At 38.8% G+C, this 18,618-nt stretch overlaps 1 protein-coding gene across 1 annotated transcript; it reads right to left on the minus strand.

Annotated features, from left to right (window-relative positions):
- Positions 1 to 233: 233 nt before the first annotated feature.
- Positions 234 to 17,677, minus strand: LOC105060908 (uncharacterized). The gene is made up of 2 exons (XM_010944775.3): positions 16,103 to 17,677; positions 234 to 520 (listed from the first exon to the last, which is right to left on the minus strand). The coding sequence occupies exon 1, from the start codon at positions 17,648 to 17,650 to the stop codon at positions 16,142 to 16,144; it is 1,509 nt and encodes a 502-aa protein (XP_010943077.1). The 5' UTR covers positions 17,651 to 17,677; the 3' UTR covers positions 234 to 520; positions 16,103 to 16,141.
- Positions 17,678 to 18,618: the final 941 nt, after the last annotated feature.

The following is an 18,618-nucleotide window of genomic DNA, read 5'->3' on the forward strand; positions in this document are numbered from 1 at the left end:
GCACCACATATACCGCACTATGGTAAATAAATGTAAACACTTCCAAACTACCACATGCAAATAAGACTTTGAGGTTACAACAGTGTATCATCAAAATTTTCGCTACTATTTGGTGGATCCACATAAAAGGCGCTATCAACATAAAAGGTGCATGTCACAGAAGCTTGAGTATGCATGACGCTTGTCATAGCCTCATATTTTTCACCACAACAACATATATAACATCATCTACGTGAGAAAGCACAACGGTTTTTTAATGAAGTGCCAAATTTTACGAGCCATTATCTCTGTTTGAAGCTCTAGAACACATTTTTACCATAGTCTTTAGGTGACTAGAAGGCTAACATTACATAATAATCACCACATTTAATATAAGGCTGTTTGAATAAGGTTCTCAGCATATTATAACTGCAAGTCTAGAACTGGAGCTGGCAAAGAGGCAACGGCACGCTTTTTCTGATGAGGTGAAATTTCCAAGCTACCACATGAAAGGCATCACAAGCTTGTGTTCTGATCCAGGCTGACAGTCAAACAGAGAGAGAATGCAGCTGTTAGTCATGTTAAACACTATAAATCATGCTTTGCTTGTTTTCATCAGACAGTATACCATACTCCTGAAAAGAATGAGTTTGAAGGTTTAGGACCCTCGCTTTTGTTCTTTGCATAACTAACACTCTAATATTAGCTTCGGCATTAGGTGAAAGGATCTTGGGATTTATAGGGATGCTATCAGTCAGGCTACCTTCCTACCTGGATTCAGACCCCTTAGGGGATTCCAGTCCAAATTTGACCCAAATCACCCACTCAAGAATCAGGTCAAGACTGGGTCTTAATAGAAGAGATTTCAAAAGACCCATAAACATATAGATTGAGATAGGAATTATCGGGCATATTAGACAACATATCCCATAGAACTCTCACAAGGTATGGACCAGGTCAGTATCCAGGTCGCAAGCAGGTTGTAATGGACTTGTGGATTTTGCCATGTCCAAAGCCCCTGCGGCGCCCAGACAAGGTGCTCATATTTGGTAAAGCTCAATCGCCTCTCATGCCCTCAAGACAATTAATCAGTTACGCAAGTTCAAACTATAAATTAATAAATATTATCAGAGAATGATGGGGATAAGAGATCCTGATATATGTATAAGAGGACATTATATATCAAGTTGGAAATAGGTTCGCATCTGGATCCAGATGGTGCAAGCTTTTACTAGAGCCCGAACCACAAGGACCCAGATCCAGACATGAACTGTTTTATGGATCTACCTTATACCCAACCACACAAACCTCAGATCTATATGTCCAGATTGAGTCCTGGTGGAGTTTGGGAATGCAGATCCCAGTGACAACCCTAAGTGCGTGGTTGTTAGGTGCAAGACAAGAGACAAATGGGTGGATGGCCTGTGGGCGATATATGAGAGAAATGTGGAGTTTTTCAAATGGCAGTAATATGATGGAGAAAAGAATTCCATTTGTACATGAGATTTTCATTTTTCTTTTTGGTGACAAACCATACATGAGACTAAATAGCTTTCAAGAACAAATTGTCAACCTACGAGAGGTAGAAAAAAAATCTTTTCCTGTTAATTAGACAGTCCAACTTATTTTTCACTATGTGAGCCATTCATAGATGCAGTTATATTCTGCAAATAGCTGCTAAGCACCTCATTATGAAACTGGCACTCAGACAATCACAACAAATTAACACGTGCAAGTGAGCAAGCATGTGCGTCCAAGAATAAGAGCGAAAGAAATGTCGGCTCTCCACCATTTCTCCTAAATGTTGATAAGAACTTTCACCTAAAGACTACAACATTTCTTTTTCTTAAAAATAAAAAGCGGAGCTGGATCCTTCCATGTTTTGAAGCATTAAGCATTCCACTATCTAGCTGTGAGAGTTGTCCCATTAACTTCCATGAATTGAATTTAAAGACAGTGCAGAATATTGCAACCTCATGCAATATAGGAAGAGGATTCTGCCAATATCATCTTGGTATCCCACTGGAATTAGCCTCTAACCTTTTCAAACAATTAACGGTTCTCCTTACAATAGACATCATGTGCAAAGTATTCCTCTTTCTCGAATAATTAGTACTGGTGAACTTTGTTCAATATGTGTTTGACATTCTAGTTGGCAATACCTAACTTTTCTCCATGGATCCACTTAGCTGCCTTCTTCAAGACATATTTTTATGACCACCACTTTAAGAATTCCTTTTTTTCCCCCCTTTGCCATCAAGTATTCAATTTTTTCCTTCCAAGTCAAATATTTTCCCTTTTTCTAGCTTTATCAATAATGATCTTCACCCAACAGAAACCACCCCTTATCGTGAAACCAGCTCCTGCAGAATGCTGAGACAAGGTGCTAGCCCAACTGTCAAAACAGGACCATTTGGCCATCATCCCAGCATCCTGATCATCCTGTCCTGTATATCCCCCATCCAAAGTGTCAAGATGGGGTGGGACTCTAGTGCATCCCATTCTATAAAAAAACCGAGACGGCCCCATATCACGGGATTTAAATGCTTGCCTAAAAATACTTGTCATGAACCACATCAAATCCCAAATGAACTCTGAAAGGATATCCACAACATAACAAAGTTCTTGAGAGCACAAAACTACTGCATATTAGGAAACTGATCAAGCCACAAGAAGAGGTTCAAGCGAAGCATAATTTCTCTTGAAGATCCATTATTGCAACAAAGGTCCACATGAACTAAAACTCTTCTATCTCATTCTCGTTGTCACATCAAGCAAACCTTCCCATACTAGGATTTAGTATGACTAGTCCTTGAAATGTGTGACACAAGGGGAAACACGGATGGCTGCAATTATATGAGATGCAAATATGATTGGTTGCGATCCATCCAATATATGCACTCTTGTTTCTATTTGGTGCATTCCTCTTGCTTCTTTCCTTTTAAGCAAGAGAATAATTAATTATGGTGTTTTTTTATTGAAGGAGCAATATCAAGGTACAGTGTTCAAGCACAGACAATCAGCTCAAGTACAAGAGAGAGGCTACAGTTTGTTGCTTTTAATGGTAGAGTTAAATGAACCATAATACACTAAGGGAAGTTCCATCATTCTTGAACTTCACCAGTATGATTCCTTTTCAACCTTCACTTCTTTCGATAATGATTCTTATAATGATAGCCAAAACAAATCCAACCCACAAACCAACAACCTTAAAATAGCAGTCATCCTAAACAACTGAATTCCATTTGGATGTTTAAATGAGAACTTTACAAAGCTGATCATACCTCACTACTTTGGACATCTTTAATTACCTTTTTATTTATGCATTTATTTTTCGGCTTCTGAAGACAAATCAGGTCAATCTTGCTCTATCTGCCAGTCCTAACACAATTTTTTTGTCTGCCTAATCCTTTATAATTCCAAAATGAAATTTTATGAGAAGACACTCAGAAAGGAAAAAAAAATTTCTTTACTGCTGAGCTTCTGATTACTTGTCAATCACTGGTTCTGCTGTAAAGATGTCAATATGTCATCATGCTCCAGTTCAAAACTAGTCTTCTCAACACATTATCATGTATTAACTGCAGAGCAGTAAATATCCTCTCCATACAGTCTGCACGTTATTGAAAACAATAACCAACATACCACATCCATGACATAATGACCCCATCTTCCCAATATATCAATCCTTGGACAGATTGGCACTCAATTCAAGCCATAATGTAGATAGTGAACCAAGAAGCAACCAAATTGCTGGGTGGACTTGGTGCATGTCATTTCGATCAACCCAGACAGCCACCCACAGTATTTAAATAAAAATGATTATAATGATTATACGCAGATTAACTGGAATCACACTATTGATAAAACTTCTCGAAAAATTACAACCAAAATACGCATCTATGGTTCTCTGGGTCCTCTGTACATCTCCTTTCTGATTGCATCATGCTTGAGTGCTATGATTCATGAGGAATTAATGGAATAAAGGGACCAAAACAGGAGGCAAAGGAAAAGAGTTACTAGACACTACAAGTCAGATTAAGTAGAGATTGCAAATATAACAAAATGTGAGGACGTATCTGTCCACATTTTGACTGTGAAGCGAACCAAAGATCAGACTTCTCAAAGGTAGGCCTGATCGGCTGTGCAACTCAATCTGCACGATAATTAACCCCTCAGCTGACAGTAACAGGGTTTCCCCTCCAGACCCAACAACATGACTTGAAACAAGGAAATGCACACAGAATATGCTTTATCTGCCCTAGTCATAAAAAAGGTCACTGTTGGTATTTTACCCCCTAATTGCAGCTCTCATCACTTCCCACTGACTCCAATGTTTCAAAGAACCATATAGAACTATGCCATTCGAGTAACAGTCCACTATGGAAGCCTTTAACCCCAGCATCTTCGAATCATGATAATAATAAGACTCACATTGCCAGATCATATAAGGATTAGACTAGGCACATGATCCCTAACTCCTCTGGAAGCAAATTTGCACTGAGCATTGCGAAACCCATAGTGCAGTCTAGCTAACCAAAGTCCTCAGCCACCTCACAACACTTGGAACCTGGACCTTGGTGATAAGCCACACTAATTCAAACTTGGTCTTAGTGTAGACCATTAAGCAGCAGTTTAAGAGCTTAACCTCAGCAAAAATATCCCCTGGACAAAGATTGACATCCCACAAATCACACAAAGCAATCCATATCTCATCAGCAGGAAATCAAAAGTTCCATTTAAGGTCTGCTTGGAACCATGCAGCTCGACCACCCTGCATGTCCATCTCAATGCACATGTTTGGCAGGTTGCATGTCAAGCAATTGAGGAAACTCAACTAGCAAACCTGTAGTACCTCAGGCACAACCTACAGCAGCTCATCTTGCGGTCAATTTGGCCATATGTCAAGTTGCAGCAGCTCGCCATGGGGTCACGAAGTATTGACTCACCATTTGAATTACTAACGATTAGGGGTTCCCACTCCCAGCAACTCCCACACCTTCAACAAAGCCTGCAAGGATCTCCTTGACCATGGCCATGCCACTGGTAGATCCACCAGCATCTCCACCCATACCGCCCTTTTCCTCAATACTCCATCAACAATGCTTCTCCATCATCTCCACCATCCTAGAACTATCTTGGATAGTGGTGGGTTTGAGGACTAGATGCTCACTAGTGGTGAGAAGGCCGATCTACCTATGCACTCTCATAATCACAGAGAGCTCCTATAGAGGCTTCGAAGTTGAGATCCTTTATGATGAGGACAAGGCTCATCAGATCTATCTTGACATCTCCAATGCCTTCCTATCTTCAAATGATTCATGCTTATCATAGATCTCATCAAAGCTTCTATTGGATATATGATAAGGATGAAGGGTGAGGCGGATATTCATCATGCCGCTAGGATTGGAAGCCACTGCCTGGGTCCATGAGCAGGATACCAACACTAGAAACAGCTGTGAGCATTGACCATGATGGCCTTGGCGAATATTTGAGCAGTCTTGGGGCTGTAGAAAGGATGGCAATTCTGAAGGCTTCTTCCCCCATTTTCCTCTATTTAAACCTTTTCTTATCAAAAGGTTTATTTTTTTTTTTAATAATAAGGTTTTTTCTTCTTTCCATTTGCCCCTTTTAAACAGAATCAGCATGCTTTTTTTTTTATTTATAAAATTATTTTTGTTGGAAATCCATACAACATGCTTAAATTTGAAAATAGTAAAAATTAGAACATGTGTTCAACAAGATTTAGAACAATACTTATTATAATATTATAGCAATCATTACACCAGTTCAAATGCCTTCTACTACATTATGTATACGAATAACATTATTTGATCATTAATTTCTTATGAGTACATAAATAACATAAGTAGCAATCATTATTTAGCATGTTTACTGTTGATCTAAATAAAAGGACATTCTCATTTAATTCTCTATGTGAACTAGCAAAATATACTTTTAGCCGGGCAGTAGTAATTTAACCAACGAACGTTTCAATTTCTTTTTTAATCCTAATCTATTTTTGTAATAAAAAATAATAATCACTATAGCAATTAACGTCTTATTTTTTGCATTTACAGTTTAATGGATTTAACACCACCTATATTCTGTATGTAGCAGGTCCCAGGCCCGAATAGAGGAGGGTAAAATCAAGGAGCATTCCCTACTAGTAACACACTAGACCCCAAGTACAGTGACAACTGAGCAATGGTTAATTAGGGTGTTTCCCAAAGCAACGCACCGCATCATCCATATGTGATGAGAAGTAGGCAAGCATTCTCATGCTTTAGTGGTTGGGTGTGGATAAAGAAGCTGATCCAGGAGAGTAAGATGCATTGAGCACCTTAGATTGAAGGATCATTAACAGAAAAATTAATGGAACTAATTCATGCAATGACTAGAAGGAGAGTGGATAGGAGAAAATTCAAAGAAAGTTGGTAAGCCAATTACAAGATTTGATATATTAGGAAAAATAAGAATATAAATGGAATATGAATTATTGTAGAAAAGAGTATAAAAGATAAAAATATGGATATTAATAGAGTAGGAGATAGAACAACCTTGATAAAATTAGTGTTATGATAGGAGTCTATTAATATCATTGGTGCTTATGCTACTCAAGTAGGATTAGATGATGCTACAAAGCAACGCCTTTGAGAGGACATGGATGAACTAATTTAAGAGATCACTAGTGGAGAAAAGATATTAATTGATGAATATTTAAATGGGCACATGGAAAACTACAATACAGGTTTTGAAAGGGTGCAGAGAGGTTACAGTTTTAGAGATACAAATGAGGAAAAGATGCCATTTTGGAGTTATCGTTCCTGAATAAAGTGCGCGCAGCAATAGGATAGTACATTAGCAGTCATGATTTGACTGAATTCCTATAAACAGGAAGATTACGATAAGGCAGGATGATGATTGGTCATAAAGTTTATAGATCTAAGCTAAACATTTTTTGAATCTTATCCTGAGGCAGAACAAAAATCTAAGAAAGCTTTGCTATTTCCTATTCAAGATAAGATTCCAAGTAACTAAATCTGGCTCTCGATGGAAACCTGGTGAATGGCTACTTATTTCATAGACATATATTGCCCCAAAAAATTTAAAAGACCATTCTTGGATGACAGGAAGAAGCAGAAATATTTCACCAGGTTTTTGAACAGCCATGAGGCTACCGTCAATAGGAATACTGTGCCTAAAACACAATATTCATGATGGTGTTATCTTCTGTCAATCATCTTGAAGGAATACGTTTGTTAAGGGGCAAAACTATTACAAAAGCATTAGACTTGTCAGATGAATATGACACCTGAAAAAGAAACAGACAGGGAGGTGATGGCAGCTCAGTCTCAGTGCTTTTCACACTAAAACTACTTGCCATGCTTCAGAGTTCCTATGCATAGAAAGGCTAATGAAGTGACAAAAGCATTAGATAAAAGGTTTTACTTTGTAATTGATCTTTTTTCTATAAAGTATCATCCTGTTCTACGTATGAATTAATCAGAAACAGTGCCTAATTTATCATAAGGAGCAAAAATGGTCAAAGCCTTTCTTTGGCAACTTATCAGGTTTACTATTTCCTAAGCATGTGCATGGTAATACTTGCGTCCACAAAAAGAGACTAATAAAACTACTAAGATTTTACACCACCGGTTATCAAGTTCCACTCAGGTATACCAAATAGAACATTACACAAATAAAAAAGACAGAGATATTTTCTAAAATAAATTTTCCATGAATGAAGCAAAAGAGAATCAGAAACTTAAGCACTTTTGTGAAAAAACCTAGTGATTTTAAAACCAAATAGAGATCAAACATCAAATCACCATTAAGTTTTATATAACCAGGATAGTTCCATTATTATAGCTGGAATTCCTAATATTTTTATGTCCAACATACATTAAGCTTTTATATTTGAAGCTCATGTTATCACAATATATATATACTGTGCTCCAGTAGATTAACACCTAGTATGAAATTCAAATTAGCCAATGCATTTAATCCAAAATCTGGCTCCGTCGCCTTCACTGCTCAACATTGAAAACTCAGTTTTCAAGAATTTTCAACTAAAATCACATTATTTCAGATCGACCTTAATTAATCTGAAGCCTTTACGTGTTATTAACTATTCAGCATATAATTTTTCTTAAAACTACTAAAGCTTTTGTTTTACTTTATGCTGCTAATTTAAAAATCAGTTAGAATCATAGATGATAATGAAAATACAAAAGATACAAACCCAAACATTTTAAGCTTGAGATGCTTCAAAATAAGGTTAATTGTTGCATATGGCCCGTTAAGCCAACCAATCACATTCAATTCAGAGGAAAATCACTTGCACCACTCCTTGCAAAAGTGGACATCCCACCCGCTGCAATAGTATCTTCTACTCAACCAAGATAAAGGCAACTTTCCAAGGATTTCTTTTGTTCTGGGCCCAGGAGAACAACATTTTTCATAAAAACTTCCATAGGAGAGTTCTAGAAGTATTGATCTTTTAAGAAAATAACTGCTTTTTGAAAACAAGATGAGAATGTTGTGTTAAGAGTAGCAATGGTGGCTGATATCACTGATCTAACTTCATTCCATTTCATGGGTTTGGACCTACCAAATCAAAATTCTGCTCTGGTTAGGTTATTAGAAAAGAAGAGCTGATTTATTATTTGATTAACCTTAATATTTGGGTAGACATGATACTAATAAAACTTGATAACTTGAACACCAATTTCATTTGAAACAAAGAAAAAAAGCCTCTCAACTTTTTTTTTATACCATCTTCATTCGCAATCCCCATCTTTATCCCCATTCTCCAACCCTCTTCCATCTTCATCCCCAATTTTCACCTCCTTCTCTCTTCTTGCCCACTCTCGACCACTCTTCTTTATTCCCATCCAAAGCCTATTACCCAGGTCCTTGCTCATCTTTCACTTCTCTTGTGTCCCAATCGAAACCATCTAATCCATCCCCTTTGCAATCCCAACCACTATCCCATTTCCTTCCTCAATCAATCTGCTTTCCCAATAATCCCCACCCCAAACCCTACAAAACTTGAGTTACATTGAGGCAAGAAAGTGCTCCTACAAAATCTATTAAGTTGGCAAAACAAGGATTAACAAAGAATAAAGGATGAAAGAAAGACCACATGGCAAATATGCGGTTGTCTTAGTTGTAAAATTCAAGGAAAGAAGGGCTAGGGAGGTCAACTAATCATTCTTTTCCTCATCCCTCTCCCTCTCCCTCTATCCCCTTACCCACCATCCCCAAACATTTTCTTCTTTTGCTCTACTCAAAACTTAAACCAACACAAATCATAGTCGTTGATGCAATTAGATTTGGCTTTTGTTTAATCATCTATATGGGTTGGAACATCTGGAACATATAATCCTCATATAGTTCGGACAAATTTATATAGAATCCAACCCAAATATGATCTATTGCTACCCAAAAATTTGTGATCCCTTGTCCTTATAATAAGGGCAAAAGAGTTTAGATATGTTTTAAATGGACCTCTTGCTTGTTGCTTTACAAATTGTCCAAATTAAAAGCCAAGGTCATTCCTTAAGCTATGTAATTTGACTCCCTTCAATTCACAAAAATACCTAAAGCTTAAAATTAACCAAAGAAGATAAGGTTAGACTTACAATAGCCATTTTGTAAATAAGAGGATAGCTAGCATTAGTGTACACCTACATGTATTGACTACATGGCATTCGTCCAACATGGTCCTGATATGTGCAGCAGGCTGCACATTAGGTTCTTACACCCCCACATTGGCCTAGGTGACCCACAAATGTTGCTGCAGCCCTATACTAGTCTGACTATATATTCCTCTCCTCTCCCTTCATTTGATAATTTGTAGACTTGTTCGTTGAATCAGGGCACTTGATATTTGAGTATAGTGCATAGGATGGATGCTGTTATATTGTTAGGCTAACATGTAGTACTAACTAAAGTAGACTTCTTAAAAATGCAAAACCATGATGACATTTGACATTGTTGTTACTTTTTTAAAAAAGTAAAATAAGGAATTACATTTCCATTTTTACTCAACTTCTGCCAATAGAAACACGTTTGGTATAGTCACTGTTTTTTTTTTTTCATAAAAAAGGGAAATAGATTGGTAAGCACAAATTAAAAAGATAATCTAAAATGAACAACCATAGATCCATTCCTACTAGCGAGGCAAGATTCCTTTAGCCTCTTGAGAACCTCCTCCCAGGAGACATTGAGCTCCTCCTCCCCATGAGTAGTGCTGCCACCTTCCTTGCCAATAGCAAAGCAATAAGTACGTTGATGGAACTATAATGGTGGCTCTCTCACCGCTCTTCAGTTCGCCTCCTCCGCTAACTTTTGACACAACACACTTGGATGGGGCTGGCAATGATGAGCTTGAGCCCCCTCTTGCTACTCCAACCAAAGTTGGGACAATGGCCTTGAACCCACCTTCCCTTGTCCCACAGCAAGGAAGAGATCCCTCTAATCCCCTATCTCTCCACCGCCGCTGCTCTTCCTTGCAGCTAATTTGGCTCCATCAGTGATTGGAAGCGCCATTTGATGGTAGACTCTCTAGGGATCTTGGTGGCAAAGAATAAACCATTTCCTTTATTCACCATTCAACTTCATGTTGGCAGCAAAAATAGTTCTTTTTTCACCACTCAGGTTCTCATTGGTAGCAAACATTGTTCCTTTATCAAACAGACTATCCTTGGGAGAAGGGTTCAATTTGCAGAAGGGATAACAAGAGGGTCAGTGTCAGCAAGAAAGGCAAGCTAGATGACAAAGTCATGGTGAGAGGTGTCGGAGCAGGCAACAAGGATCTTGAGGGAGCCAAGGAAGGGGTCAGGGTTCCAAAGGAGGGGGCAAAGGATAGGGTGCGCAAAGCGGATGCGATCGACATGGATGAGTTGGTCGAGTTGGACAAGCTAGGGGTGATTGGAAAGAATGGCATCAACATCAACGTCAAAGAGGGAGATGCAAGTGGGGTGCGTGGAGTTAGAAAGCTGGAGTAGGAACCATGAGAGGGCTAGAGCTTGTCAGTGGCAGAGGCAAAGTATGCAGGAATGGCATTGATGACCTAGAGGACAACAAAGCAATGCTTGCTGATAACCTTGGCATTGGTATCCATGGACTGGAGGAGCTTCACGAAGACCCATGGCATGAGGGATGCCATGACTATCTGTGAGAGAGAGAGATAGAGAGAGAGAGAGAGAGAGAGAGAGAGAGAGAGAGGTGAACAAGGAGTTGATGTCAGCATCCACAACACCAGGTTTGCAATGCCGACGGTGTTGCAAAGTAGGAGGAGGGGGCTTTGGAAAGGGTAAGGAAGAAAAGAAGAAAGGAATAAATTGTGGGAGTTGGGATGTGTGATATGAGAAGTTGGTTTCGTGGCTCAAAAGTTATTTTTAGAGATAGTGAAACTAAAAATTTTTCACTTTCACTTTTTCATAAATTATGGAAGTTGCTTTTAAAAATAAAAAACAAAAATAGTGCAATCAAACATCTTTCTTATATCAGCTTTCATGTTTTCACTTTTAAAAATAAAAGAAGGAAAATAGAGAGACCAAATAGGGCCTATATGTTCCACTTTAATTTTTTGAATGTTCGCCTATTTGTTTCCATTTTCTCACTTTTGTTTATTTAATGCACCTTGTACATTTTTAACAATTTCTAGAATGCTAGCCATATGGAAGCCCACATATGCATCTGCATACTATATGCACTATACAGTACACTGCCTATATATCGTGGTTGCCTTTCCAGTTTCTCCATCCTTTCAGCAGATACTAAATGATTGTCCATTATGGCATTCATCGAGATCTCAGATATTATTTGCCTACGAAGAAAGTTTCATTCTTGAAAAACGCTCAAGCAACCAATACATCATTAATTAGTCTACAAGAAAGAAGAGCAATATATCACCATAATAAGGCAAGCAATTTAGAAAATAAAAGAGTTTGTGTTTGTTAAATAGGTTTTGTTTGAAGTTAAGCTTAGATCAGATGACTAAATTACTCTAGAATACAAGTAGTAAAGTGTTTTATCAGTAACCTTAATATTTGTACATACTTTCTTTTCTAATTCTGTTCACATTTTCTAATCGGTAGATCCATTGGTTAGATATTTCAGATTATAGATCCTAGTTGTCATTTCTAATTATTCTGTACATGAGGTTTCAGTTTTCCTTCTTTTGCAGCAAAATCTTAAATGTCGTCAAAGGGTTCATCATCAATAAGCAACAGAATGGGACCTCGTTTGGAAATACAATTATTATAAGATTTCAAGGACCCAGATGCAATTAAATGATTATTTAGCATAAGCCCATAAGGCTCATGAAAGGAGAGATTTTTCAAGCAAAGCAACACTAAGAAGGGAAACACAAAAATGCAAAGGATTAATTAAAATGTTCTCAACAAGTTAAGAAAGAAGTAGATGATATATGGCCGAAAAAATGTTTCAAGGAGGACTGTGATATCTTGCCACACTACGATGGGCATAAAATACAAATGAAATTGATGAGGATAATAAAGCCAAGTTGTCAATTATAGTGGTAAGGGTGAAAAAACAAGGAATTCCAAGTCCAAGATGCCATCACAAAAGTGGCTACTGGGCGATTATGAGTTTGAAAATGTAGGAAGTATATAAATTTCATAAGGTTGGAAAACTGAACCATACTACTATTAGTGATATATAAGACAAATAAAGAAGAAAGTGAACATGGTAATATACTTTTGCTTCTTTTACCAAGGGAATTTAATTTTAACTTGTTCAAATAGCTTAAGTGAGCAGTTGAACTATTGACAATATGGTTCAAAATTGAAAAGTCCAAGTTATAATGAATTAAGGGTTTTGACTCTTTAGAACATAGGTAGCTTAGAGGAAGGACTTAATGAAATCTCAAAAGGGTGCCTAGACAGTGTTTTATTGTTCTCTTTCATGTCTGATGAATGGATTGATTATTTTAAAAAGAATGATTACAAGATAAGTTTCTTGGTGAATTGCACTGCTGGAACAGTGACTTATTCATGCGGTTGATGCATTCTTTCTACATGAAAACAAGGGAAACGTTGCTTATATTGACTCGAGAAATGGCAGGACATAACAAGGGATCGAATTTCATCCAAGTAAAAACAGAAAATGGATCTATATCTTGACCCGTAAGTAATTATTCCCATTGTATGTCTCTAAATAGAAGTAGTTTTGTACAATTATTTGCTTATTGGCAGTAACTAATCACTCTCCGTTATGTGGTAATAGGAAACTTATTGAAGACAAAGTGATGCAGAAGAGGAATGCAACACATTCAACAGCCTGAAATTTGACAATTTAAAGTTCCTTGGTTGCAGACAAGGTCGGCGGAACCGGTTTCTGTGGCCGGATCGGCCAGCCGGCGGTACGATATGGCACGCCTCCATTCCGTTCCGAACCGAGGCGAACCGACGAAGGAAAACACGGAGGAACCGGGGAAGAAAAAGAGAGAAAGAGAGAGAAATAGAGAAAGAGAGGGAGGAAAATCCACCAGAGGGGCTGCAGGAGAGCCGTCGGAGGACAGCCGTGGCCGTCGGACGACAGAAAGGACTCCCGCAGCTCCGCGCGGAGAACAGCGGCGATTAAGTGAAGCCGGCAAACCCCATGCCGACTTCACTTTGAAAAGATTTTAAAAAAAAAAAGCCCCGAGAAACAGGGACGGATCGCTTCTGTTCCCCGTGCGGAGCTGCGGGAGCCCTTTCCACTGTCCGACGGCCACGGCTGCCCTCCGACGGCCCCTCCGACAGATTTTCCTCCCTCTCTTTCTCTATTTCTCTCTCTTTCTCTCTTTTTCTTCTCTGGCACCGGCATGTGCCGTTTTGCATGCCGGAACCGTCTCGGTTCCTCGTCAGGACGGTTCAGCACGCCCCGTACCAGACGGTTCGATCCGGTACAGCATTCCATGGTTGCAAGCCTTAGATTGGAATTATTGATTTCCTTAAAAATATATTTGTTTATAGCTCTAATGACTTTCTTTCGAATTATAGCAGGTATTGTTCATGAGTACTATCGACCTAAGCTTGCCATACTAGTCAGTACCATATATATACCAAACCGATATGCAGTCTCGTACCATACCGACACTTAGTATGCTTCACTGTCTCGTACCATACCATATACCGACACTATAATAGGATGGTACTAATATGGGATCCAATATAAAGACAGCGAATCTTGCTATCCACAGTAGTATAGTAGAGACTGCTCATGATAATATAGCAACATACTATTAGGGGCTTTTAGTCTTTTAGATTTTCTCTTTTTGTGTGTTAATTCATGACAGGAGTTGTTTTAAGTATTAAGATTTAACATTGTTAGGGTTTTGAGTCTCCATAAAGGTTGAAATCCTGTCTACTGAGCGACATTATGGAAAGGTTTGGCTGTTCTCCCAACTCTCTCATTACTTCTCCCTACTTCCTCTAATTCTTTTCTCTTTTTCTATGTTCTACTGTCTCTTCTATATATGTCCACTATCTAATTTTTTGCAGCAAGAACATCAAAAGCCTTCTTCCTACTTATGAAACTGCAGAATCCTTTTATCTAAAACACTAATCCTATACATCAAGGTCCACCACTGCAGACAGGCAGCCCTAACTCTTGTTGTCCTGCATCACAAAGTGGCCACAGTTTTATTGACACCTTGTCCAGTTCAGTACATTGATATCATCTTGGAACATGGATGATATCAATAAGATTTCCCAAATCAATAGGACTTTGGGAAGGGTAATTTCAGTGAGCAGCTTCATCTACAGCTATTCAGGGGCATTATATATGAACAGAGAATTTGTAAAGGGAGAGTTGATAAGGTTAGGTATGACTTCATTTGCAACATCAATCTCCCATCATAATGCATCCATAAGCAAAAATACAACTTGAAACACAAAGTCACCTCCAAACCGAACTTGGATTTGATGCAGTTATAAAGTGATTATAATTTTTGTATTGCGATATAAGACTTTTATTTTAGGAAGCTATTTAGATAATTAGGAAAGGTTGTAAGCAGGCTGTTTAAAATTTTAAGATATATGAAAATTGAATTTATTGTGCTAAACTCCATACTTCCTCTTCTTAATTTTTGCTCCTCTGTATTGTTTTATCTTAATATTTTATCCTACATAAAGATTCTATTTGCTTACTAATGTTTACTTCTAGCATCAACAATTTACTAACATCAAATAACATAAAATATTTCACCTATTGACTCTTTCCTTGCTTTTTCCTACATTAAGATTCTACTTGATTTTTATGTTTACTTGCGCCATTTTCTTTCTTTCATAACTTCTGCTAACATAAAATATTTCATCTAGCACTATTTCTTTGTTTTTCCATTTTCTTCTTTCTCTTTATATTTTTTAAAAAAATCTCTTTAAACTTTTGTACTTATGATAATAAAAATATCACTTTGAGAATAGTCAAAGTGAAAGCTTAAGGAGAATGAGTTCCTCATTTATCCCCACTAATTGATCAAAATTCAATTTATTTTTTTTGTTTTTCAACCGTTATAAGAATCAATTAGCACTATGAAGTAGTAACAATTATCCTTTTGGGATACTAAACATGTAAGTAGACTCCATGTGTATGTGTGTTCCCAATATTGCCAGCAATTTTAAGGAGTACAGCAAGCACATTGAGCAAGATATCAAGCAAATAAAGCTCATGAGACTAATGAAAGGCAGAACAATATTCTATTTGATGGTTTATCTTTTAGATCATATATATACAGACTTCCAATTTTTTGAATTTCATTCAAAATTTTCTGGAGAAATTAAAAGAACTTCTAGATACATGATTGACACACTTTAACCCCTCCACAAAATATAACTGAATCCTAGACTTTGCAACATTAGCCACAAGGAAATCTGCGGCAACAAACAAAAGGTACATACAGCAATAGCATATCAACGCAGTGTAATCCAATATATATCTTTTTTAATTAACTTTGACAACAGATATCACCAAGGTGGCACAAATAATATGTTGATTTGCACTAGAACTCTAAACAAGAAACGTTTCTTTAATACATGTACAAAAACTTAAAGTATTGGGAAGTATATTATAGCAGAAATTATTAAGTAAACAACACCACACATACCTTAAGATCATTCATGAAAAAGCTATATGGTCGACAGATTCAAGAATCAGCAGCATCTGAGGCCTTTGGTGCAAATGGATCATGTGTAGGGCCCATGTCCTGCCCAATATGCTTGTGCACCAGCCGCTGCAGGTCCACCATAACCTTGGCTTCACGTTTTGCCTTCTCTTCATAATTAAACATCGCCAATGCCCGCTTGTCCTCTGCACTATAAACCTGGTTTTCTTTCCTGATACGAATAGCATTCATCCTCTGATGCCTGCTACCACTCATCACATACCCCAAGCTCTCGAATTTCTGGATCTCCTCTGCCGAGAGACCAACCTCTCCTCTCCTTGGGATACGCTTTCCTTGCTGCACATACTGTGCAATTGCATCACCTTCTCCTGGCCTCAGTGCCCCACCATAGCTTATGTGTCCTTCAGCTCGTGGAAGAGGTACTGGCCCCACAAATGGCTCATTGTCCAATGCAGGCTTCTTGTGGGACTCTAGCATCTCTTTGAACTTGAGGGCTTCAGGATCAATCTCAGGTTTCTTCGCATCAGCCTGCCGGGCATCACCATCCAAATCTGAAGAGCTCTCAGACATGGACCTTTTGCTTTTCTTGCTCCTCCTTGAGGACCTTTTCTTTGGTCTTGGGCTAGAATCAGATTCCTCTTCACTCTCATCAGAAGTCGTGGCCCTGCTGCTCCTTCTCCTCTTCCTTCTATCACTCCTAGCACTCCTTGATTTCTTGCGCGCACTTCTTCTTGATCTCTTCTTTCTCCGCTTTCCAACCTCATCTTCACTTGGAGAATCATAAGAACTCTCTGATTCAGTGCTTGAATCCTCATAAGATGAACTCTCGCTATCATCCTCGCTCGAATCCAAGTGCCGCTGCTTCCTCTCACTCCTCCCTTCTCTACTTTTCCTTCCCCTTCCTCTCTTTCGAGGAGGGCTCTCTGAATCAGAATCAGAACGCTCCACAGCCGAATTTGTTGATCCACTCCCATCAGAATCATCCAACTCAGAGCTTCCAATGCGATCCTTTCCACCTTTCTTCTCCTCAGCTTCCTCGTCCTTCTCCCCCTCGGCAGGTGAATCCGTTGCGCCATTGGGTTCATCCAGGGGCTCCGATGGCTCCCTCTCACCCCGGGGAGGGCTGGGAGTCACTCTCCAGATGCAATTCTTGAGTTTCTTTCTCAGCTTCTGGCGCTTGAGGCGCCGGTACTCGAAGTAGCTCAAGCCTTTCAGGTCCTCGTCGGAGGAGGAGGAGTCGCCGTCTCCAGCGCCGTGGGGCTTCCCGTTGCGGGAGGCGTGGTCGTGGGAGGGGGACCAGCGGTAGCCATCACCGCGGCCGCGGCGGCGAGAGCGGTCGGGGGTGAGGGAGCGTCGCGGCGGGGTCTCGGATCTAGGGCTCCGGCGGGATCGGCGGTGGCGGTGGTAGGAAGGATCGGCGCCGTCGTCGGGGTCGGAGATGGGGGATGGGGAAGCCCTAGATCGGCCGGCGAACACGATCGTGGAGGCGAGCCGCGACTCGGGCTTTCTCGCTTCTTCTCGCCCCATCATTTTTCCAAGAAGGGAACTAGAGGAGCCAACGGATCCAATTCGGCGTATTTAACCACGGGAGAATTTGGTAGTGCACAACGTGCATTGCACGTGCACGAGGTACGAACGTGCGCTTTTTAGGTGTCTCTGCAAATGGTCTGGGCCAACCCGAGACCCAGCCACCTGATTAAAAGCCAGACTTTTCTATTGTTAGAGGTCCATGAGTCAGACTAGAAGTAAAAATTGGATCTCATTGAGAAACCAGATCAGGTCCGAATTTGGTACTTCTTATCCGACCAAACCAGACCCGGAAACCCATATTATTTAAACCTTTCTCCTACAGCCTAAAAATCTTTTCAATTCATCGAATAAACTTTATTTAAACTAATTTCGCTTGATTCATTCTATCACACCCATCTCCTCTCATCTACTTTTGATTAATTATATCTAAACATTCATTGTTTGTTCCAGCAGATTATTATTTATAGTATTCTCAAGTGGGAAAAATATTCAACCAATAAATCTTTATCTCTTTCCATATTTGAAAGAGCTGAATAATATTCATCAAACTTACAGCAAGGAGCTACTTATCTTTGTAAACTTTTCTTGTAATTTATGAATGATTTGGGCAAGTTTCAAAGAAAATTTTTGAAACTTGTAGAAGAGCCAGAGCATGCCTTAAAGCGGGTCATTGTACGAGCTTAAAAGTAAGCTCAGATTTTTTTTCTTGTCAATTATAGACCGACGGACAGTAATAATTATTGGAATATAATTAGCAGGTTGGAATTCTCAAAGAGATTCTTTGGCAAGAGGAAACCAGCATTGGGTTCGGCTCCAAACGTCTATAAAATTCGTCCGTTTGTTTATGCCTGATTTGCTTATGTTCATCTATTTTTTTAATTATTTTTAATTCATTTATATATTAATTAAATTAATAAATTATTATATTTTATTATTATTTTTATTATGTTCTCACTATATTTATCACT

This window comes from Elaeis guineensis, chromosome 13, assembly GCF_000442705.2.
Source record: "Elaeis guineensis isolate ETL-2024a chromosome 13, EG11, whole genome shotgun sequence".
Lineage (NCBI taxonomy): Eukaryota > Viridiplantae > Streptophyta > Magnoliopsida > Arecales > Arecaceae > Elaeis > Elaeis guineensis.